The sequence below is a fragment of the Pipistrellus kuhlii genome, unplaced genomic scaffold (assembly GCF_014108245.1).
Source record: "Pipistrellus kuhlii isolate mPipKuh1 unplaced genomic scaffold, mPipKuh1.p scaffold_m20_p_5, whole genome shotgun sequence".
Taxonomy (NCBI): Eukaryota; Metazoa; Chordata; class Mammalia; order Chiroptera; family Vespertilionidae; genus Pipistrellus; species Pipistrellus kuhlii.
Window position 1 is genome coordinate 6,420,682 of NW_023425551.1, and position 25,040 is coordinate 6,445,721.

At 39.5% G+C, this 25,040-nt stretch overlaps 1 protein-coding gene across 3 annotated transcripts in view; it reads right to left on the minus strand.

Moving 5' to 3' along the window:
- UST (uronyl 2-sulfotransferase) overlaps positions 1-25,040 on the minus strand; it is a 242,739-nt gene that overhangs the window by 101,146 nt on the left and 116,553 nt on the right. For 2 of the 3 annotated variants that reach the window (XM_045573320.1, XM_036413823.2), the window contains exon 3: positions 2,127-2,282. The exons of the other annotated variant lie outside the window; for it this stretch is intronic. In XM_045573320.1, coding sequence (XP_045429276.1) covers positions 2,127-2,282 — 156 coding nt within the window. The remainder of the gene's footprint in view (positions 1-2,126; positions 2,283-25,040) is intronic. 3 annotated transcript variants of the gene reach the window in all.

A 25,040-nucleotide genomic window follows, 5' to 3' on the forward strand; every position in this document is an offset into this window, starting at 1 on the left:
ACAGTTGCAACCGTATTTTACTTTCTCAAGACGGTTCCTCATAAGAAACAAAGTAGGTTTGTTTATTTGTGGAAAATCCCACGGTATATTTAAGTGATATATTTTGTGCTCTCTCTCCTATGGCATTCCCGAACATCTCAGTGTCTAACACTCAGTTACCTTGCTATATTGTTTGCATCTGCTCAGCGGTGGGAACTGAAATCGAGCTGCTGTGTTTTATGAGGCTTCTGGGAACTGGGCATAGTTTCCATACATAGCAATATTTAGGTGTAATCTGATAAGCAGACTCAAAGACTCCAAGGAAAACAAAATTTAATAATTAGAATAAAATTGCAACTACATGGGCTCTTCATGTATAGTCACTTTCTTTCAGGTAGTGAAGAGGACATGACCAGTCTCCTCATATTAGCTCTTCAATCAGGTAAGGAAATCTGAGAACATAACCCTATTAAACTCATTAATAAAATGAGATATCCTTAAATGTCACCAAATATATATATTTTTTCTGTTGTCAGCCTACTATAGAAGCTTCAAGGGATAATATCAAAATATTTATTGTTGATGGACTCTTGGGACTTGATACTCAGAGACTCTTCAGTGGAAGTTTTCAAAAGAGTGGACATATTGTTCTTTATATTGTGGGAGACATTAAATATATTGGCTTATAGCAAGTGCTGTTGGTTATGTTACTATCTTAAAAACTGTCCCAATGGAAAAAGAAATAAAGGCCACTGAAAATTCCCTTTCTTTGTGGAGCTTTGCCAGAAAGAAGTGGACATGGGTGGAAATTTCCATAATTGTGGTCTCAATCTGATAGTAAACCACGAGCCTTATTTATTCTCCAAACTTCCATACTCATTGGGTGTTGTGATAGATAATGTTATGTGTCAACTTGACTGGCCAAGGGGAGCCCAGATCACACAATATTTCTGGGTGTGTCTATGAGAATGTTTCTGAATGAAATGAGCACTTGAATCCATGGACTTAGTAAAGGAGATTGCTCTCCCAATGTGGGTGTGCATCACCCCATCTCTTAAATGCCTGAATCAAACAAAATGTGGAGAAAGGAGGAACTGGCCCCCTTTTCCCTGCCTCAATGTTTAAGCTGGAACATTTACTTTTTTAACTTCAACTGGGACTTACAGCTTGGCTCCCCTGGTTTTCAGGCCTTCAAACTCCATTGCATCAATGACTTTGCTGCGTCTCCAGCTTACAGATGGCAAATCATGGGACTTCTCAGTCTCCGTTATTGTGTGAGCCAATTCCTCATAATAAATCTCCTTTTATAGCTATTTAATGATAATTGATAGATATCTCCATCCTACTGGTTCTGTTCTCTAGAAAACCCTGCATTATACTGGTCGCTATTCATTCATCCTAAATACTAAAGGCACAGAAGCAACTTTGCAAGATAGGCTAACAAACTTGACCCTGTAAAATGACCTTGAGTGCACTAGGCCTAACTGTGCAATATCAGCAAAGTGGCTATTGACTCTACTTTGTATAAGCTTATAAAGTAGCTTCTGTCTGCATAGCTTCCAGGCAGAGTGTAGAGCAGACTCTACCACCAGGATGTTCACTTGTATGGCTCGGCTATATGGAGACAGAATTGTTCCTGGGAAATGGGATCATTCTTTTGCTGCCACTGAAAATGCCAAATGCTGCTTTGGAAGCTCAAGATCCCCTGAGCTGATGGTAACAGGAAGCTTATGCCCCCATCGACCAGTCAGGTTCCTAGAATACTTGTGAGCAAAGATATCAATAGAAGGAGAAATAATAAAATAAATCTTTCTTATTTTTGCCATCAGGATGTCAGCATTATTTGTAGCTCAGTGGTGTAACTATCTGAGATTTATGCATTGCTACTTTTAGCTAAATAAACAATGATGAGTGCTCACTGGCCTTTGGTCTAACAAAAGTATTCCTTCTCGGAAACTTCCTGGCTTAACGACTACCACCAGAACACTTAACTTAAACTTCCTTCCACACTCTGACAAATATACAGTATGAAATTGCAAATCTGGTAATCATCCGTCAGGGTTTGAAGGATGTCCTGTAAGGCACCCACTAATTACACAAACGAATCGAAGCAAAGTACAATTTAGCCACGGCCAAAGACCACTTACTTGCTCATTTTTAGTAAGCCTGGTTTTGTTGTGAATGTCCGATGTGACCAAATTAAATCCGTGCTTCTCCGACAAGATTCTCAGAAGCAAGACCACAGTGCGACTCCCACACTTGCCAACTCTGTTGTACACCACCTGGCTGGGGAAGGGCAGCACCTGGGAAGGAACAAGAGAGCACATATTTTGGGGTTAAAATACTACTCAGGATTCTTCCCTCAACTTCAGAACAATTAAGGTTTAATCAACCTACATGCGAAGGATCCGCATGAACTTAATGAGAGAACGGAAGCAATGAATTCATATTTTCCTTCACAGTGTGACTAGCAGAAAGGCTGGACTCATTATTTCACTATCTACACTGATATTAAAAACCTGTCAGATTTCAAGTGCTGGTGAGGATGCCGAGAAAAAGGAACCCTCGTGCACTGCTGGTGGGAAAGCAGCCTGGTGCAGCCACTGTAGAGAACAGTATGGAGTTTCCTCAAAAAAAACTAAAAAGTGGAACTCCCATTTGACCCAGTGATCCCACTTCTAGGAATATATCCCAAGAAACTAGAAACACCAATCAGAAAGGATATATGCAGCACAATTCACCATAGCTAAGATTTAGAAACAGCCAAAGTGTCCATCAGCAGATGAGTGGATTAAAAAACTGTGGTACATCTACACAATGGAATACTATGCTGCGGTAAAAAAGGAATTCTTACCATTTGCAACAGCATGGATAGAACTGGAGAGCATTATGTTAAGTGAAATAAGCCAGTCAGAGAAAGATAAATATTACATGATCACACTCATTTATAGAAAACAATGAACAACATAAACTGATGAACAAAAACAGATCCAGAGACAGAGAAGCATCTTTCAAACCATCAAACCTCAGGGGGAAGGTAGGGAAGGGTGAGGGTAAAGGGGAGAGATCAACCAAAGGGCTTGTATGGGTGCATATAAGCCTAACCAATGGACACAGAAAACGGTGGGAAGGGGTGTGTGAGGGCATGAGTAGAGGGGTTGAGGGGCAATGGGGAGATAAGGATACAAATATAATACCTTAATTAATATTGACCACAATTGGTCAAATTTCATACCACCTGTAAGATTGAACACAGAACTTGTTTTTCTTAGAAATAAAATACATAAATATGTGCTTCAATGATCGTATTTGTTTGCAAGTTGTATTATGCTTTGTTAGAACTTAATGGTTAGAGCACATGTGTCAAACACAAGGCCCGCGGGCCAAATCCGTCCCGCCAGGCCTTGCAATGTGGCCCGCACCGCGCTGTCATCACTGCACTCCGCTGCGTTTCCATCACAATGACAGTTTATGACTGTTCAATAAACCATTCGGCCCGCGATTTAGGCTGGATTTTAGATTTTAGCCCCTTCTCTGATTGAGTTCGACACCCCTAGGTTAGAGTGTTGAAGGAAAAACACAGCAATTTTAAATTCCATAGACATAATTTACATATAATAAAATTAACTCTTTAAAGTAGACAATTTAGTATATTCACCAAATTGTGAACCACCACCGTTATCTAACTCCAGAACCCTTAGTCACCCCAAAAGAAATTCTATACCCATTAGCAGTCACTTTTCCTTTCCTTCACTACTTTGGCCCCTTGAGACCATTAATCTACTATCTGTCTCTATGGCTTTGCCTCTATCATTTTGGACATCTCATTTAAAATTATAAAATATGTGACCTTTTGTGTCTGGCTTCTTTCATTGAGCATAATGTTTTCAAGGTTCATGGTTGTAGTATGAATCAGTAAGTACTTCATTCCTTCACGTGGCTGAATAAAATTACATTGTAACTTGGTCATATATTCATCAGTCAATGGACATTTGAATTCTTTCCACTTCTTGGCTACTAGGAATAATGATGCTATAAACATTTGTGTATACGTTTTTATGTGGACATATGTCTTTGATTCACCTTGAACATATCCTAGGAGTGAAATTGCTGTAAACATAAGGCAACTCTGTTTAATTTTTTGAAGAACTGCCAAACTCTTTTTAATACAGCTGCACCATTTTATATTTCCACTAGCACCACAAGAAACTTCCAATTTCTCCACATCCTTGCCACAACTTGGTATTACTGGTTGGTTTTTTAATTATAGCCATCCTAATGGATGTTAACTGGTATCTCACTGTGATTCTGATTTGCATTTCCCCGATGACCAATAATGGTTGGTGTGTATATTTTTTATACACTTGTTGGCCATTTGTATATTTACTTTAGAGGAATGTCTATTCAAATTTTTCCATTTTAACATTGGGATATTTGTCCCTTTATTGTTGAGTTTTCAGAGTTCTATTGAATATATTTAGTCTGAATTTGCAAATATATATTTGCAAATATATTCTCTCATTTTATGGGTTGTCTTTTCATTTACTTGATATGGCCTTTGAAGGACAAACATTTTTAATTTTGATGGTTTCCAATTTGGAGTGATTGGTTGCTTGTGCTTTTAATGTCCTATCTAAGAAACCATTGCCTAACACAAGGTCACAAAGATACATACTTATATTTTCTCCTAAGAATTTTATAGTTTTAGTGCTAACATTTAGGTCTTTGATTCATTTTTAGTTAATTTTATGTATGGTAGGAGCTAGTGATCTAACTTTTTATTTTGCATATGAATATCCTTTTGTCCCAGCACCATTTATTGAAAAGACTATTCTTTCTCCATTTAACAGTGAAATGGAAATCCACTAACCAAAAATATATGGCATTATTTCTGAACTCCCAATTCTATTTCATTGATCCTTATGACAGTATGACAGTCTTGATTACTATTGTGTTGTAGATTTTGAAATCAGGAAGAATGAATCCCTCCAACTTTGTTGTTCTTTTTCAAGAACATAAACTGATGAACAAAAACAGTTTGGGCTATTCTGGACCCTTTACATTTCCATATGAATTGTAGGATAAGATGGTCAATTTCTGCAAAAAAGGCAGTTGAGAGTTTGATAGCGATAGTGTTAAATCTATGCATCCACCTGGAGACTATTGCCATGTTAACAACATCAGTCCATGGCAGAGGATGTCTTCCCACTTATTTAGTTCTCCTTTAATTTGTTTCAGTGATGTTTTGCAGTTTTCAGTGTACAAGCCTTCACTCCTTTTATTATTTTTGATGCTATTATAAATGGAATTGTCTTCTTAATTTCATTTGGGATGGATTTGTCATTAATAGAAATACAATTGATTTTTCTATATTGATCTGGTCTCCTGCAATCTTGCTGGACTCATTTGTTAGCTCTAATAGTTTTTTGAGGGTTATGGACTTTTTAGGGTTTTTTAATACATGATCATGTCATCTGCAAACAGAGAAAGCTTTACTTCTTCCTTTTTAATATGGATGTCTTTTATTTCCTTTTTTTCCTATTGTTCAGTTATAAATGAACTTGATAGACTTAGAAGCCATTATGAAAAGCCATCTGATTAAATATTTACTAGGTGTACCAGTTATAATATGGATTTTTTTCAATACATGGAGTTGACATGTATGCTATTTTTTTTGAATTGACAGCAAGTGACAAACTTCATGTGTCACATTTACTGAAGGTTTTATCATCATAGATATTTTTAGGCTTAAAAAAATGTCAAATTTCATGTCAAAAAAGAGCATTTGCAGGAAGTTTTAATTCATTATTTTGAAGAAAAAGTTATTGTATACTTCCGAACATATATGGTGAACACGCTCCATCTACAGATACTTGTGAATGCTGGTTTAAAAACTTTAAAAGTGATGATATCGATGTGAAAGACAAAGAATGTCCAGGTCAACCGAAAAAGTTTAAAGACTAACAATTACAATCATTATTGATTGAAGATGCATGTCAAACTCAATAATAACTTGCAGAAAGATTAAACATTGATCAGCAAACAATTTCTAATCATTTACAAGCAATGGGAAAGATTTTAAAGGAAGGAAAATGGGTGCCACATCAACTGAACAAAAGACAAATGGAAAATCTAAAGTCATCAGTAAAATGTTGCTTTTTCAGTCTTTTTTGCATTGAATTGTAACTGGCGATGAAAAGTGGATTTATTTTGAGAATCCCAAATGCACAAAATCATGGGTTGATCCAAGTCAACCATCAACATTGACTGCAAGGCCAAATCTTTTCAGAAAGAAGACAATGCCCTGCATTTGGTGGGATCAGGAAGGTGTGGTGTATTATGAGCTTCTAAAAGCAGGTGAAACCATTGATCACTACTGACAACAAATAATCAATTTGAACCACACTTTGATGGTAAAATAACCAGAATGTGCCAGAAGAGATGGCAAAGTAATTTTGCTTCAGGATGATTCACCATCACACACTTCAAAACCAGTTAAAGACACATTAAAAGATCTTGCCTGGGAAGTATTAATCCACCCTCCATATTCACCAGACCTTGCTCCTTCAGATGACCACTTTTCCAATTGATGGCACATGTACTTTCTGAGCAGCACTTCAAAACATAAGAAGAAGTGGAAAATTGGGTCTCTGAATGGTTTGCCTCAAAACAAGAAAAGTTTTATTGGGATGGTATCCACAAATTACCTGAGAGATGGGGAAAATATATAGCTAGTGATGGACATTACTTTCAACAAAGCACTTTTGATGTTTCTCTTGAAATTGTCATGTTTTCTTTGATTAAAAAATCCACCATTATTAACCGATATAACTAGTATATCCCCAATAAAGATATTATTTCCATTTTGAACGCTAGCCTTTAACAAGAATTGACAAAATGATATTCCAAGGTTTCTTTCATTCAGCTCATGTTAATAACAGAAACCCATAAGAAGGCTTAAAGCTAAAGAAAATAATACAACACAAACATACCCTAAACTTGCTGTCTGCAGGTAATTTTAAATTTTGTTCTGTAATTGTAAGTTTACTTATTTTCCTTAAATATTTTATATCCAGAGTATCATTTCATAAATTTGGAGTTTAAAGGCTAATTGTCATTAGAGTAAAATGTACTATCACTCATTTAGCAACCAGTCCTGTACCATTTTGATATAATTCTCTCTCTCTCTGTGTGTGTGTGTGTGTGTGTGTGTGTTTTCAATGAGTAAAACATTGTTTATTTAGGGCCAATCAGTATCTCCTATTAGATGTCCTCCCAGGGCCTAGAACACACCTTGTATCTATAGAGCCAGGATGGGGAATATCCAGCTCTCAGGCCATATAAGGCCCAAAAATCATTTGATCTGGCCCTGCCAAGGTATTAGGGGTGAGTGACCAAATATAGCAAGCTAATTTTTAATTAGATAATTTGTATGGCTTGTGAATTATGTTATCAATATTCAAATGGCCCTTGGCAGAAAAAAATTTCCCAACCCTGATATAGAGCCTAAGTAGACACTGATTGGTTCTTGGCAGCTTGAGGGATTTTTGTTTTAAATTGATTTCAGAGAGGAAGGAATAGGGAGATAGATAGAAACATCTATGATGAGAGAGAACCATTGATTGCCTCACACCCTACATTAAGGAATTGAGCCACAACACAGGCATGTGCTCTGAATGGGAATCAAACTGTAACCTCCTGGTTCATAGGTCCACACTCAACCACTGAGTCAACACCAGCTGGGCCAGCTTGAGGGATTTAAATATACTGATTGACACTAATTAACACAATGATTCTGGTAAAATGTGAGTCCAGGAGAATCTTCAAATACAGCTGACCTTTCTGATCATGCAATAAAAGTCATCAAGGTAAAAAGATAGTTATTATAACAGGTCATTTTACTTATGATTCAATCAGTAAGTATTCAAGAAATCTGTTCCCTGTCATTGACTACAGAAACTCAGATAGTCAGATAAATCATTTAGCTTTTAGTTATGAGGTTGTGATCCAGGGAAGTAGAACTGGGCTTTATGATTGATGCATTGATATTAATAGTGTTTGTAAGTTGAATTTCCATAGTAACCAGGCTGGGGTATGGACTAAGGTTGTGACAGAGCTGCCAACATAAACACAACTTGTAATTTCTTTGGTGAAATAAGCTGCTCAAGAATTTGGGTGAATGCATTTTTTCCTTGTCTTCTAGCACAGCACAGAACAGCAAGGGAGAATTTGTTATAAACGAATTGATGAGCTAGAAGATGTGAGTTACCACATACTAAGTACTTTATTCTAAAAGCATAGGTATATCTTAAAAGATTTAAATGAAGAATTGAGGCAGTTACTTAGAAACCATAGGTGAAAACATTTTATGTCTCTTGAATTTCTTAGGTAATCCATATAGTAGCAGGCTTACTATCTTTCTATACCCCTTTGCTAAGAGCTAAAGATGTTATTTAACTTTAGGTTATTGGTTAGTTAGATTCTAAAATATGTTCACTTCAGTTATTTCATTAGTCTTATGGGAAGCTCCCAAATAATAGTTGTACATATTTTGTCATTTAAAAAGAACATATAAAAATAAAAATCATTGCATTATTCTTGCAGCTCTATCTACAATAGAAGAAAGAACTTAACATCTCCACTGTGGCCCTTTTTTACTATTTCTTTAAACACTAACATACAACTACAGAGCATGAACACAGAGCTTTGGGAATCAGTCTTGTGACTTTTGAAGACACGGTGTACACTATCACCAACAAAAACCTCTCTCAAATTTAGGGTGAAACTTTTAAGTCATTTTTTAAAAAAAGAACCCTGTGGAATGCCCTAGAAATTGGCAAATTTAGGCAGGCCAATTCACTATGTTGATATTGGATGAAGTATTAAAATTAACAACAGTACAAGTTGATTCAGCCCTGCCTTTGGTAGAACTTTAAATTTGCTCCTGAAGGTCTGCTTTAAAAGTCATTGATATCTTTTATTGGAAGTGTACTTTCTGGAATGATGGTGAGAAAAGGGACTGATTTTTATGGAGGGGTGACCCTGACCTTGTCCCAGGCTCTGTGCCATGTAAACCCTTTGAATTCTTCTTAACAATATTGAATCAAACATCATAACTGCCTTCACTCTAGCCATGCCTTTCTCTAGTTCAAATTACCAAATAATTTAAGCACCATTAATAACACCTATGTGACTCCCCTGTATGTCCAACTCTTCCATAGATCATACATTCATAGAACAACAGTTTAAGATCTAGAAGCAATTTAGAATAATCCATCATCCACCCAACACCACCACCCCCCACACACACCACCCTGTATCACCCATCCCCAGCCCAATCTGTGTTTGACTTGGCTAGTGCTCTTCTTTATATTGTCTCTTCACCCTCTCAAGTACTCTGTGAAGTATATGTTAGGACTATTTTTAGATGTATAAACTATAGCTGGCAATTTCAAGGTTACAAAGCTCAAAAGTGGAATGTAACAACTAAAGCCCAGTTCGCAGTTCTGCTGAACCCTAAAATAGCACTCTATATAATCTATAATAATAAAAGAGTAATATGCTAATTACACCGGACATCCTTCCTGATGAAGCCAGGGGGCAAGAAGCCAGCCCAGGTTCTGGGTTCCTGCAGGCAGCTGGAGGCGGGAAGCCCGGGTCCCAGGTGCCAGAAGGAAGCTGGTGCAAGCAGCCATGGGAAGGAAGGCCTACTCTTGCACAAATTTTCATGCATTGGGCCTCTAGCATACTATACCATCAAAGGGTGAAAAAGATGTTTACCGGTAGTTTGACTTCTGTAACAGATACTATTTCCTTTTGTTACATCTTGAATGTATCCAATCTCATTAAATGTTATGTTTCAATAGTCACCTACCATGACTAGTATCACTGCCATAACTCATACACTACCCAGGACCCTGGAATGCTCAGTCGGAGCCCACGGGTGTGGATTAGCTGGCCTCTCTTTCTCCTTCCTGAGGATGTACTTTAGAAGCTAATGAAAACCCAGTGTGTCAAAGAAGCTAATGGGGTAAGAGGAGAAGGAGGATATAGTCTTCCCTTCACTCCTCCCCCTAGTCTATCAGAGGCAGTCCCAGCTACCTCGGATACTGTAAACCACTTCCACTGGGAAAGAAAAAGTTGGAAACAGTCATAGCAAAATGTGCATGAAATCCTAAATGCACTTGACATGTGTATCAAAACAATACCCTCCAATGATAATGACTTTGAAAAGATCTCTTTAAACCTCTTAAGATCAACCTCAAAAACTCCCCTTTTCTTCAATAAAAAACTTGCAGAAAACTACACCCCAAATCAAACATTCCCATAAAATCATTTGCACACAAATTTTGAATACTTACACTTTTTTGGGGTGTCCTATAAAGGAGTACACACCAAAGACCCTCATCCTCACCCCCTCCCAAATGAATCTTCCTTCTTGACAACCATGGTTATAGGAATGTTATGTCTGTGGTTTTTATTTTATGACCAATTTGTAAGAGTGAAGGGAGCTCCAAAATATTTCTCTCTATGAATTACATACTTTTATGTCGCCTGCCTTGAACGTTCTGCACATGCCACATATCCCCAGGGCCTGGAAGGCTTGTGGGGAGCATGCCAATTAAACAGAAGTCTTTCCAAAATGCCTAGCACGGCAGTAACCACCACCAGATGACATCCACAACTTCAATAGCTCGTCCCGGCTTTGAAACGGGAATGGGAGAAAGACTTTCTAGGTAAAAGAGCAAAGTTGGTCTTGACTAAAACTTTCATAGTCTATGATGTAAAGGGCTCTCTGGGGACTGGTCTTATTGGAAGAATTACCATTAATCTCACTTTTAAGTCTTTGCAAAATGGCACTTAATACCTTATGCTACAAACTGAGGTTCCCAAATGGATATATATTCGAATTGCCTATGAACTTTAAATAAACTTAAGACTTAGGGGCCCCATTCTAACTGAAACGAAGAGTCTAGGATGTGGGTCAGGAGGCTGGCCTTCCATGTTGACCACAGTAAATAAGGTCAAGAGAGGGTTTGCTTGGATGATACTGGAGGGGACTCAGTGAAAGGCAGTCATGTCTTTCTTGGTCTCCTTGGCATGCCAATGGCTCTCACCCATAGTTAAAAACCCATGATTAACCAGACAAATACACTCACTCTACAGTCAATGCCTACTTGCGTAGAATGACTAGAGAACAGGTGTGCTGATTAACTGCTTAGATTAGCTGAACTTTATACCTAACACTGTCCAAGCATTAATCCCTTAGTAGTAATAATATGCTAAGGATAAAATGTTTTTCTTAGATAAATAAAATTGTACTTCATAATCAGCACCTGTAAATTGGTGGAGGAAGAATCACTACCATGAACTCAGGAAGAGTTCTGCCACTTGTTGAACATAGAACTCTGAGCAGTTAAATCCATTCAGTGAATTCTTATGTTCCAGTTTCCTAGGACACTATGGTACATCACACTTTCCTCAGCAGGAAAAGGAGTGGGTTGGACTGTAACCCAATAAATGAAGCTCCCTTCTGAGGTACTAAATGATTAATTTTAGACCATGTTGTTTATCAAGATGTAACCTGGAAATGTTTTAAAAATCAAAACTGGTTATTAACATTTTCCTTGTCAAATACATTCATAAGAAAAGTCAGGGGAAAAAACAAAACAAGTTCCAGTAATTTGTGCGGATGACACAGATGCCAGCTTCATGGCGTTCATGGTTCTGTTTTGGATACTTGGTGCATTTCTGTACATATCCCACCTTTGTTTGGGCATGTTGTGCAATAAATCTACCTTTATGCTTGTCTTATTTTCCAGTTTCAATCACTTCAAGCTCTCCATTTTGTTTTGTTTTGTTTTGATAAGACCATCACCAAATATCAGAGGCTGCACCGGGGGTCACCTTCCGGTGGTACCTTCCAGCACTTGGCATTGATTTTTACTGGCTTTTGCCCAGCGAGCTACTCTAGGTCTTCAGACAGACTCATTCTTTTTCTAATCACCATTAACTCTCTGGACCCCTGGGCTCATTCCACCATCCAAGAGAAAGAAATCTATAGGATCCATGAAAGAACCCTACATTCCCTCATTGTCATTCTGCAAATGATAACCCTAATTATTAAAACCCATTTCTCCCAGAAGCCTTGCCAAACCTGAGCCATATGCTTTCTTCATTTTTCCTGTTTCTATTTGCAACAGGTCCATATTAAATCCAATCTCCAAAAGACAAACAGAGCTACAAACCCATCTGTTTTATTCCTGTAATAGACTGGGTCTATCTGGCATGTACATAGTGGACAATTAATAAATATCTATCTGCCTATTAAATAGATAGACTATTGGGATGAAAATACTATTAAATATTGTTCTTTAATCAATACTGTCATATTTATCATTTAGTTTTGCTGTCATATAAATTACTTACCTTTTGGTTGTCTCCTAGAATTATAAGAAAAGTCCATTAATTTTTGAACACTCATATTTTGAAATACTTATTTGTTATATCACATAAGAAAAGGCGTGGGGAAGGGGGAAAAGTTCGTTGGGCTGAAAGTCATGACATTCTGGCTATCCCCTTAGCCAAACTTGTTGAGTGGCATTGAATAAGTAACCCCGAACAACTTCTCTGGGCCAAGGTTTCAAGTGTAAATTGGGGGTATTGAATCGGTTTATTTCAAGGCTTCTTCCTGTTCCCACTGCCTGATGTTCAGACAGGGTTACACAATACTTGTACATGTTCCTGGGTTATCTGAATGGCACTCTGCACTTCTAAATATTCATTTCATTTTGGTCTAGCTAATGTCCTTATCTACACCGTGTACAGCATCATTATGCTGTTCCCAGGAATGTAATACCTGGCATGCCGAAACAGAAACCTCATACAAAAAAAGCAATTTTCACAAGGATGCGCTGATTAAACTATCATAGTTGAGCCTTAGGGTATTCTTCAGAAAAATGTGACTTCCAGCTGGATTAAAAACTCAAATTTCAGATGACCTTGGTAAAATGCTATCAATTCCAGAGACAGGAAGATGAATATTTCAAACTTCAAATTGACAAGTGTGAAGAAAATATGCATATTGACATAAGACAGATTCGCTTTTAATTCTGCAACATTCTTTATGCCTCCTTCTCTGGTCAGTACACAAATCACATACAAGAAGGCTATAATCTGGGAGTCTTATTTCTAGTACATTACAGTTTTTGAAGTTCAAACCTAGGGTTAACCCATAAAAATCTGAGACCATGGGACACTCACTTGTTTGACAGAAAAGAGAAATGAAATGCACATGCCTCAGGTCTGAAACATGAGCAGAATGGGGAGGATGCAAAAGTTTCAGAGACTAGATCACACTGAAAAAATATTTCCAAGTGTTTGCACAGGACTTGGCCTTGCTTCTTTACAAGTATGATAACCCCTACTGTATTGTGCATAGGACCTCTGCCCCCTCTTCTAAGAGCCTTTAAAACCTTCTTTATGTCTTTTATAATCAACATGAAATGGGGAAACCCAATCTGGGTTTGGAACACCTACTTAACCCTCATCCTTGTGTGTTTATGCCTTGTGTGTTTTGTTGAACTCAAAGGCACTATAAGTAATGTTGTAGTAAATCTGGACCAATTTTAGACATTTCTGGGACTTTCTGATATGCTATGTATTCAGTGATCCATAGTCCTTATTAAACACAACTCTGAAAATGAGTGTCATAGATTTCCTAGTTAGAACAGAGAACACACGATCCTCAAATTAGTTCTAGAACTGGAGCTGTTCCATTTTTAGTGTTAATCAATTCAATTGCCTTTTTGCATTAGTTTTGAACCCGAATATGCAATTATGCTGATACCTTTAGGTCAATAATCTTTCCACCAGACTCCCATACTTAAACTTTTCATTCTGTAACACATTTTCTCTTAGTCACACACCTCTCCAAATAAAACATGCGTAGACTCTTTATATAGACTTTCAAGATTTAAGAGTCTGCTTAAGTTAAGCTTTATTTCTTCATATTTGTCTGATTATTTTTTTTAGCTAGGAATTCATACTCTGAGCCCAATCTAAAAAGTCATTTGTTATAATGCAATAAAGGAGACGTGTTGATTATTGATTGTAAGTTTCATCATTTAGAGCAGGTGTTGCTGGCATGGGCCAAATGTTCAATTTAGAATGGTCTCCTCTGGATGTTGGGGATGGGGGAAGAGTCAATTATTCTTGCTGAACACTTCACAAGAGGACATTGCCTCCATTGAAAATAGTACAAAGGCCGGGGGAATAGCTACGCTTGGTTGCCTGTACTCCTCTCTCTCATCCAACCACTGTGTAAAGGTTTTAGGACCAAAGGCTTAGGTCCGCTATTCACTGTGTACCACACAATCATTTTTCATTTAAAATGTCTGAATAGAAGTTTAGTTTGGGTGTGAATTCATAGCAAGAAACTTATTCTTGGATTCAAGTGACCATTGCTTACATTTCTTGGCTAAGTTTCAGGCTTTATAACATAAGCCATACTTTAAAATAGTGTAGTGGATCAGTACAGTCAAGAGCCCAGGCTAATCCCACCTGCCATATTCCTGCAGAGTGTAACCTGCTCCCACATGGACCGTGGGCCTGCCAGGGGACTGGCCAGTGAGGCATCAGTAAACACAATGCAAGAAGAGGGTAGAAAAGGGCCGAACCTCGCTTGCTTCTGGGTGCCTTTCTCCCTCAATATGAACCTGGGCAGATAGGAGGTTTTCTCCTATCTGGGAGGATAGGAGGCTCTGTGAAAAACTGAAAATTCTGTGATGGAATTCAACGGATAATTACTGAGTGCCAGTCATTTGATTATCAGCAATAAACTAATTGATTATTGTGATGATGTGATTGTCTCTGGCACTAGACTCTAAATTCCATGATTTTAGGAGTGCATCTGCTTCCCTTTGCTATTGTATCTTCAGCACCAGCTCATAGTAGATACTGGCACATAGTAGAGACTCAATAAATAGTTGTCAAATGAGTGACTACGACAAAGGATACAACATGTCTCCTGTATGAACTCACCAGTTAACAAGGGAATCAAAGACTGGCACCCAGTGCTCTAATACTCTGTGGCCAGTGCCCCAGTAGAAGTATGAATACTGGTTCAAGAACAGGAAGAATGGGTAATGGTCTGGTTGACTCGGGAAAGTTTTACACAGAGAGCATGGCTTAGTATCGCTTAAAATTGTATAGCTTCAATTTAGTCATTCTTCCTTTGCCAAAGTACACATATCGAATTCTTGGTTTGAATCAACAAGGAACTTTCTAGTCCTCCCTGCTTTACTTGGCTCTGTAGAGCTGGCTTCTTAGCATGTTTTATATTCATGAGTATGTGTGTGTTGCATGTATAATATGCAAGGAAAACACACCATGCAAAAATCATAACTCTCTGGGCTAGTATTGTTCCTCATGTCGACTGGACTTATAAAGGCAGGGCAGGAAAATGAAGGAGCTGCAGCATTTAAGAACAAGTAGCTTAAACATGATTTTACATCATATTTCCATATATCAAAAAGGATGCTTTGTCTGTGGGTATCAAAAAAGCCAACCCCATCCAAACAATAAGAAAGCTATATGCTCATTCAAAACAGAAGTCCTTAGGTATGGAGATTTAGGATTCATTCCGTATTTATGTTCTGTCTTGCTCTGCTAGCTTAGTAAGTTAGTACTGTCTTCTGACTAGCTTTTCCTCAAGTTGCATGATGCCCGCTGCAATTCCAGCCATCACGTGAAAAATAACCAAGTTCAGAAAAAGAAAAAACTGTCTTTCTTGGGTGTTTCCTTTAAGAACTGAACACTTTACCTTCCTTTATGATCTGAGAAAAATTTTTCCTCATGTTTCCATGACCAGATCTAAATTACCAGCCCACATCTCAACTAAGCATTAGCAACGAAAAGGAAACAGCTATTATAAGCTGAAATTACTCAGGATTCACCCCGGAGCTGAGGATGGAGTTACCTTCCCTACAGGGTAGAATTTGACCAAAATCAGATTTCTGCTAAAGAGGAGAAGACTGAGGAAATGGATGTAGGTTAAGCAACCAATAGGTTCTGCTCTACCAAAATATTCAAAGGCCCTATTGTTCTTAATTCTTCAAACACTGTTTCATAAATCCAAATTTCAGCTACAGAAAAGGGAGGAACAGTGGCAGACACAGAAAACAATTCTAGGATGACAAGGGTCCCCTTGGTGGCTGTGTTCCAATATATCCCTACAGCTCTCCCCTCCCTAGCAGATTTGCTGATAGCTAGAGAAAGGGACATAAAATGACATCACTCACTATGCATTGCAATGCAACCCTCCATGCATTGAAATGAGTTGAAGAATTAGCAACAAGGTGAACTGGAGCTGGAAGATTAACTCCACATAGAATTCATACACTATTTTTAGCTATAGATGGTAATAAGATATTTAAATTGCTCTCAGATGAAGACATGTCATACTGCCTACATGTTGGAAGTACAACTTTTTCAGAAATGAATTTTGAAAAAGTGTAGCATATAATATAGACCCAATTCACCCAGATCAGCATGGATGATGGTCATGGAGAATCTGTTTCTACAGTATTTATAGGCTGGTTTTAATTTGTTTTCATTTGTTACTTGGTGCTGGGTAAACAGATTTTTCAGAAATTTCCACCAAGATAAATAGATGAAACACCCTGATTTCTATAGGGAGTTATTCAAGCTATTAAACATTGCTAAATAAAAGAAATTCTAAAATTATTCCCCCAAATCTTTTTTTAAACTGACATGAATATTCAACATCCCTCAAGATTTTACTAATGGAACGAGAAAAAGAGGAAGACAATTTATAGGGCAACAATAGTCTTTATAGCTAGAGAACCCCCATCTCATGTAAAACTTCTGTGTTCCCCTATAACTGTCAAGAGTTGGACCTGCATAAGCAGTAAGAAGGTCCTTGTTAGAAAGTGATCTTGAGATAGATCAATGAGGTAAAATAAAGAAAATGGAAGTTTGAAATGAGGGGAAGAGCCTCAGGTGGTAAGAGTCCACTGCTAATTCTGGGACCAGAGTGGCCCTGGGACAGGGGGGTAAGATGCAGCCCTTGCCAACAGGATCATCATCCTCCTGGGCCAGGTCAGGCCTCAGGTCCAACCTACATCCCTGAAGAACAGAGGCTCAACAGCCACCGAAACCTCTGCTACAGGTTCCCGCCCAGACTTCATCTCTGAACAGAGAGCTGCTCAATTTATCCAAAGGCTGGCTGAAGAATTGACATGAAAAAAAAAAAAAAAAGTTTAAAGGAGACCAAATCTGTAATTTCTCCGTACACTCTGGAATTTTTTTGTCTTAGATAAAGTTGGGCCATAAGAAGCGCACCATCAAGAGGTGGTATGACTGAGAGACAGTGTGTCATCATGTTCTTGGTGGTCATCAAGGGACACTGTAAGATACAGCATCACCCAATCCAGTCCTGTGTTTGTGATAAGGATGTCATTGACCCAGACTGTCTCCTAAGTTTCTTTATTTGTCTTCTCAGGGCTCTAATTTCTTGGAACCTTCAATGCAATTATCTCACTTAATTTGTAAAGCAATCCAATACCATGGGTACAAGTACTCCCACATAAAATATGAAAAAAATGAGAATTAGAAGAATGAAATGATTTGTCCAAGGTCAACTGCAGAGCTGGCATTCAACCTAAAATGCGTGCTTTCTAATCCATTACACTATCTGAAAAACTAGCATATTTCTGCTCTGTGGAAAATGAGAGTTGTGCAACCACTTACAGACCCATTTTCCTGCTGACTACCAGAAAATTCAACTACAGTTGAGGGTTATTCAAGTACAGAAATATTTTGGAACTATGGTGTATATATTGCAGTTTCTATTATAATTTATATTCTGCATGGCCTTGGTATTTTATAATTTCATTTTACATTTTCTATAGATGGCCTCAAATTGTTTGAAGAATGAGCCAAGCAGTAAGTAAATCCACCAATAAATAAAATCTGTTCTCATTATTTGGTTGCCTGTAAAACACCAGCTTGTGATTTATCTTTCTTTGCTTATGGCCATATTCACAATCTCATGGGAAACTAGCTGCAAGCCTGACACATTAATTGTAGCAGTTCCTTTTTCTTATGGCAGCAGTATCTCATTTCCGCTTAGAACATCGCTCCTTTCCTGCTCTGTCTGTAGAAATGTGGAGGGCTGCCCTCAAATCCTGCTTCAGGGGAGTGTTTGAACTGGTCATGGTCAACCAGTGCAATCACTCACTGACAATAGTGGTCATCCCAGGATTTTGTGGGTCTATGAGAAGTAAAATTTTCTGACTGGGGTCAGGCCTGCACCTGTGGGTGGGCATTTACCACCAAAAGAGAGGACTTACCTAAGAGTTTGGCTACCCAAGAACTGGGAGATAAGAATAGTCCAGGGCTGATGGTCCCTGGATCCAGCCTACCTGATTGAGACACTTTAGTGATGTGGGTAAATATATTATCCCACCCCAGCAAGATAGCTTCACGTGTGTGCATGTACACACACACACACACACACACACACACACACACATTGAAACACACCCCACACACTGACACACACAATTTCGTGTTTGTTTAAGCAGTCACACTTGGGCTTTTATCACTTCCACCTTGGAGGCTTCACTAGTAGTCTGAGAAAGTGGTGAACAAGCCTGTTTTAAAAAGTCAACTTCTTGCCAAGACCGGTTTGGCTCAATGGATAGAGCATCGGCTTGGGGACTGAAGGGTCCCGGGTTCGATTCCGGTCAAGGGCATGTACCTTGGTTGCGGGCATATCTCCAGTAGGAGGTGTGCAGGAGGCAGCTGATCGATGATTCTCTCTCATCGATGTTTCTAACTCTCTATCTCTCTCTCCCTTCCTCTCTGTACAAAATCAATAAATATATATTTTTTTTAAAAAAAAAAAAAAAAAAAAAAAAGTCAACTTCTTCTACGAATCGCCCTCTAACTCTTCTAGGCCATCCTGATACTCCTCATCTATGAACTGAAATCCACATAGAGTCTATATTCACTCATCCTTTAGTTAAGCACATGAAGATCTCTATAATTCTTTGGTAGGTCTTGTAACCAATAATGCTAACCTAGTCGACTCACTAACTGAGACCTCACTTTATTCTCTCTCTCTCTCTCTCTCTCTCTCTCTCTCTCTCTCTCTCTCTCTCTCTCTCTCTCTCTCTCTCTCTCTCTCTCTTTTTCTCTCTCTTCTACAAGGCCCAGCCTAGTACATAAGAGGGATGCAGTAACAATTGAACAATCAATTATTATTGCATTGCACCATTACTATCTTCAGTGAATACTTTTTGGAAGGTAAATATTTTCTGCTTTTGTATTGATGGTTGCTTTTCTTTTAGAACCTACAGTCTCATCTTTAATATGGAAAACCAGTTTTTTCAAACCTATTACCAATTACGTAAAATATTGCGACATTATGACCATCTGTGGGAAGAGTCTGCTTGTTGCCTACCAAATATATATTCTTTCTTCATCCTAATGAATCATGGTTTCATTCGAGATAACAATATACCCAGCTAAAATATTCACCTGCTTGGATTCACATGAAGCTGGAGGTGATCCAGTGATCAAATTCTGGCCATTCATTCAACAAATGAGTGAGATGTAACATGGCTGAGTTAGTCTTTTCGGAATCTTTTAATAATGGACTGACTTATCTGGTGTCCTGTTTCAATCCTTTCTCTTGATGTTCAATTCCTACCTTCTCCTTGGAACACAGATGGTGAGAAGTGCAGCAGCCATATTGTGATCGTGAGGAGACAAGCGTGACCATCATCTGACAAGCTAATGGGGGTGGCAATAAAAGAAAAAAGATAGCTCTCCAATGGCATTGCTGTGCCATTATATCAGGCTTGGACAGCTTGCTGCATGAAATAAGCCTCTTCACCTGTCTGGGCCACTGCAATTAGGTTTTCTGTTGCTTTCTGCCAAACACATTTCTCACTGATACAGACCTTTCCCATTTTAATTTCTCCTTCGTTTAATAGGATGCTTTCTTTTCCGAGTAGTTTATAAAATACATATGGTTGGAAGTCCAAGGGAGCTGGCTAAGGAGACACAATCATTATAAACATCCATCTGCACAGCAGCCAAGTAACCCACTACAGTGATTTTAATCTGCCCTGTTCCGGTAAATCTCCCTCCTGAAGATGAGTAAGGTTTACTTAAAAACAACAGCCCACACAGCACACTAATTTGCTCCCACGTACATCTAAACTAAAGAGTCCTTCAGCCCACATGCCCCTCCCCCAACTTTACTGTAAGTGCACTTAGATCCGGTCTGCATACATTGCACCTGGAAGGCTCTGTTCTGTACACAACTTTTGCCCCGTAACGTAAGTTGTTCTCAAGGCCATACTCTGTTCTCCAGTCCATCACGGGAAGTGAGCTCACCCAGAGAATCACTCACATCCAAGGCTGGAAATGCAATTTTATTTTTCAGGAATTTATAAACAACTCCTTTGAAGCTACAGACAAGTTATACTTGATAAGCTTTGATGTAACTTATTTAGAATTGGGACTTGGGCATCTTTCCCTCCCCACTCCCCTGGTCAATATGTTTGCAAACAACTGACACATTGGAAACCACTGAAGAAAATCTATAAACTACATTGATTTCTTTTAAAAATTTTTCTTGTTGAAAAAAGAAAATGGGCGTGTTTTCTCCCAAGAGTTGTAGACAGCTCAACTCAGATCCCCGACGGCACCTCGAACATCTGCTTCCTCAGACATGCGAGGTCCTGCTCACATCAACTTCTCCTTGCAGATGCTTCTGGGCTTTCTTCGGGGGACAAGTCATGAGAGTATAAATCAATCTCTCTTTCTCATACACACGGAGCTCAAGTTCATAGAAGTAAATTTTTAAAATCATGTTTAGTACATAAGAAACTAAAAAAATGAAGGCATGTCATTCAACATAGCTTGCATGACTAATTCCATAAAACAGAAAAAGCTTCGGGGTAAATGCAGAGCATCTGTGTCTGCATGAAGAATGTGACATAAGCACAAGAAAAATTAAGATTTAATAATTTTTTTTAATGCCCAAAGTAATAGAATCAAGCAGTCAGACCCATGCTGCTTCTCTTATTCAGACTCTCAAAAACATTTGTTATGACTTTGTGACTATAGTAAAAACCCCTGGACTGTGCACTTTAAAAGGAAGAGTCATATGGTGTGTGAATTATATCTCAATTCAATTAAAAAAAAAAAAAAAAAGGTGTGTCATTCCTCTTCACCAACATTATTAGGCTTTCCATTTCTCTTCCCCCTCATGGCTGGAGCACAGAGTAGAAGAGTAGGGCTTGAGGGGGAGGGGCAGTGAGACAGAGAAGATGGGGCTGCAGAGGGACAGGCTCCAGACCATAGAGGGGTGGCACTCCACGACTGAGCTCGACACTGGACATGTCCTGTCCCATTCGGTGCTTCCACCACCCACAAAGAAGCTCCAGGTCCCTCCTGCTCAGAGAGCTTCTGATTCAGCAGTCCCTATGGAAGTGCTGAAGGCTCAGCGGGTGCTTTCCTCATGGGGTATGTGTTCCAAAGAGAACGGATAAAGGACAGGGCTTGACTCTAACACCGTGTCCTGTTTGTGGTAGAGTCCCAGGCACTGAGGGCCCCTGGAGAGGGAGAAACTGTGCAGGTGGGGTCCCCACTGAGACACACCATAGGGTGGATTGCTTTCTCGATGGACCCACAGAACCCTGCGCAAGTATCAATACTAGGAGAAGCAAGCTGTGTTTCATGCTACTCTTAGACGATCACGTCTTCTCCAGCTCTTGGGGGTTTTCCTGCCCACCCACGGTACTGATGCCATGATCACTAATAGAGTACACCTCATAGCCTGTCCACCTCTTCATCTACACGATTTAATCCCACCCCTCTCCCCCACCCCAGACTGCAGGCTCTCCGAGGTAGTGGCTCTGTCTCCATAGATTTGTTTCCCCTCAGGGTGGAGGGGTTCCTCATTCTGCCCGCTGATTGCCACCAGCAATTGGCCACTAACTGATGTTGTTTAAACCTCGCTTGATCAGACTAATTAATAGACTCATCTTGTGTACATTCAAGAAAACGCCTCTGAGACTTCTGCAAGTAACTGCATCCAGTTAAGCCTCGCCATCTATCTCAGGCGCTGGCAGTGCCTAATGAGGAAGGCTCGGAGTGCTGTGTGACACCAGAGCCCGCGTGGGATCACCGGGCTGCTGTTTGTCCACTTGACACACCCGATAGGCACACGGCCAAGGAACAGAGACTTGATAAACACAGAGGTCTCCCATCACAACCTCTTAAATATTCTCAGCCTCACTTTTTAAAAAGAGCAGGCAAGAAATCACAGTGTGCTATTTTGAAAAATTCAAAGAGACAGTAAACCTTCCCAGGGCAGGGAGAGGGGGCCCAGGCCCTCCATGCTCCTGGGTCTTCACCTTGAGGCTGTCAGAAGCTGAAGCAGGAGTGCTCCCAGCACCTGGGCCAGGAGAGGCTGCATTAACAGTGTGGAGAGCAGACCAGAAGGGACAAGGCTGGAGGAAGAGCTGTAAGATCTCTCAAAATGTATCAGCATTGGGGTCAAGAGGATCACAGTACGAACACATCCTCTAAAGATCAATGTACAGCAGAAAATCCCTAACAATGAAGCCACATCTACCACATGGGTAAGCACTCAGTGCTGCTCTCCCTTAAGAGTGGGAGGTAAAGCTTCCTCAGGATAGTCCAAAGAGGGTGCATGAGGAGGTGAGGAGGTAGGTGTGAGAATAAACAAGTCATCTTTTCTGTCAGAGAACAGTTTAGACAGCCGCCATTTTGGACTGTGTGACTTGGCAGCCGCCATGTTGGCTGCATGGCTTGCAGCTCCCCTAGGGGCCACCATCTTGAAACTGCAAAGGCCAACCCCTCCCTTTGAATTAGCCAATCGCAAAAGACTTCGCGCCTGAGCTCCAATTAAGAGCAAAGGACAGGTCCCGTGCATAAGGAGTTATAAACAACCCAAGCAGCCCACCTGCTTGGTGTGTATGTGCTTCCAGACCATGTGTGTGCACCTTTCTTTGTAAAAGTAAATATGTTTGCCTTGCTGTCTGGCTCCAGAGTGTTTTGTATTCTACCAGAACCCCTAACTTGGAGGGCTCACCTTATTTCTAATAGTATGGACCATGAAAGGAGCCCTTGAAGTTCTTTTCAGAGGCCACAGTGGATGTTCCCTGAGCGTGACATGTGGCAGGGCTATGCTGTCACCTACAGACCCAACCTCACTCCTCATGGCAGCCGTAGGAGGTGATGGCCATTGTCACCCTTGATATATGAGGGAGGAAACTCTGGACAGGTTAGTAACTGGCCAAATGCACATTTCTAGCAACACAGAGTGTTCTTTAAACCTAGGTCTGCCTGACTCTAGGCCTCAAACGCAATCTACACCATTTTATTTGTCACAGGGTCAGAAATCACCTAGGAAGGCTCTAGAATGTCTAAAGGGTTTAACTTACACCAAAGCCATAGAAACTGAAATATGTTTTCAAAAGAATGACCATCGATTACTTGCTTCATCAATGATGATAAGATGTTTAGAAGAAAAGCACTAAAAAAAAAAAAAAAAAAAAAAAAAAAAAAAAAAAAGGGTATTGGGTAACTATCTTCAGAAGACAAAGCATTTTGAAAGCATATGGTCCTGCATTTTTACCATAACCACCATGGTACCTGTGGGACAATGTTATTAGCCCTAGTCTCTCATTGTGTGGATAAACCTTACACAAACCTCTTCCCTACTAGACTGTGAAGTCACCATAGTAACGGAAACAAGTATTCATTGTCACGGAGCTGCAGCTCCTGCCACCAGAAGTGGTCTTACACACACACACACGCACACACACACACACACACACGCACACGCACATGCACACGCACACGCACACACACTCACATCACTGTGGGGAGGGAGAGGGGCTCCCCCAGCTCCAAGGTGACTAGCATTTCCTCTTGCTGGGCCGGTGTGGCAGCCATGCTGTAAGATTCCAGCTGCAATGAGGAGGCTGTGGAGCCCTGGGCACTGTCTTTGCAGAGGAGGCGGGGTGATGTGGGAGAAGACAGACACCAGCTGAGTGTTTGGGGGGAGGCATTTGCAGGTCAGGAATATTTGTGATTCGGACACTGGGTATGAAGGGGGCTCAATTTCATTTTTCTGGAAGAGAGAAGAGTGCTTTGCAGAGATCACAGGCTTACAGGCAAAGGAACCAAAAGTTAATTGAATGTAAATGAGTATCTTACTTTCCTTTATTTATGCTTATTAATTATATTTTTTACACATATGCTAATTTATTCCAGAAAGGAACCAAAGCAGCTCATAAAGGTACCTCTCATAGAGAAAAAAAAAAAAAGCACAAATGAAAAATAGGACTAATTATCTTTAAATTAATTTTAAAAAATACATGAAGAATAAAGTACAAGGCTCGGGATATGTCATGGTGCTAGGAGCGAGAGGGAAAATGCACACCTAGAGAGGTTATTGATGTAGTTCTGGTGTTCTATTAGATATGGCAGGAGCCATCTGTCTGAGCCTAATCATCAATGTAGTCAGGAAGTAGGAACTTAATCACACACATTTCCTGCGATATTTTAATCATTGTATGAAAGCAAGTACGAATAATTTAAAAGAGAGTATTTTGTTTGACAAAGAAAAATCTGAAGAAGATGGCTCTATAAAATTTATATCAAAAGCTCTGTGCAGGCCAATTTTTAGGAAACATTTGACTGCAGACAAATTCAGGTGCTGGCTAATTAAGAACCAGCGGAGAATGGGTGCTATATTGAATCAAATGGCTATTTAATAGCTAAAAGTAGCAGAGAAAGGCTGGAACAAACCTATTAGTTTTGGTAATATATATAGGACAGGATAAAACTATTTCTTCTCCAAGCACACTCTTAAAGAAAACAGGTCTTTATAAGCTTTTTACATGGAAATGGTATCTTAAAACTCACTTAAGGGCATTCATTTAATGAAGATTCAAAATGGGAAACCAAAGTTCAATTGATTTGGGAGT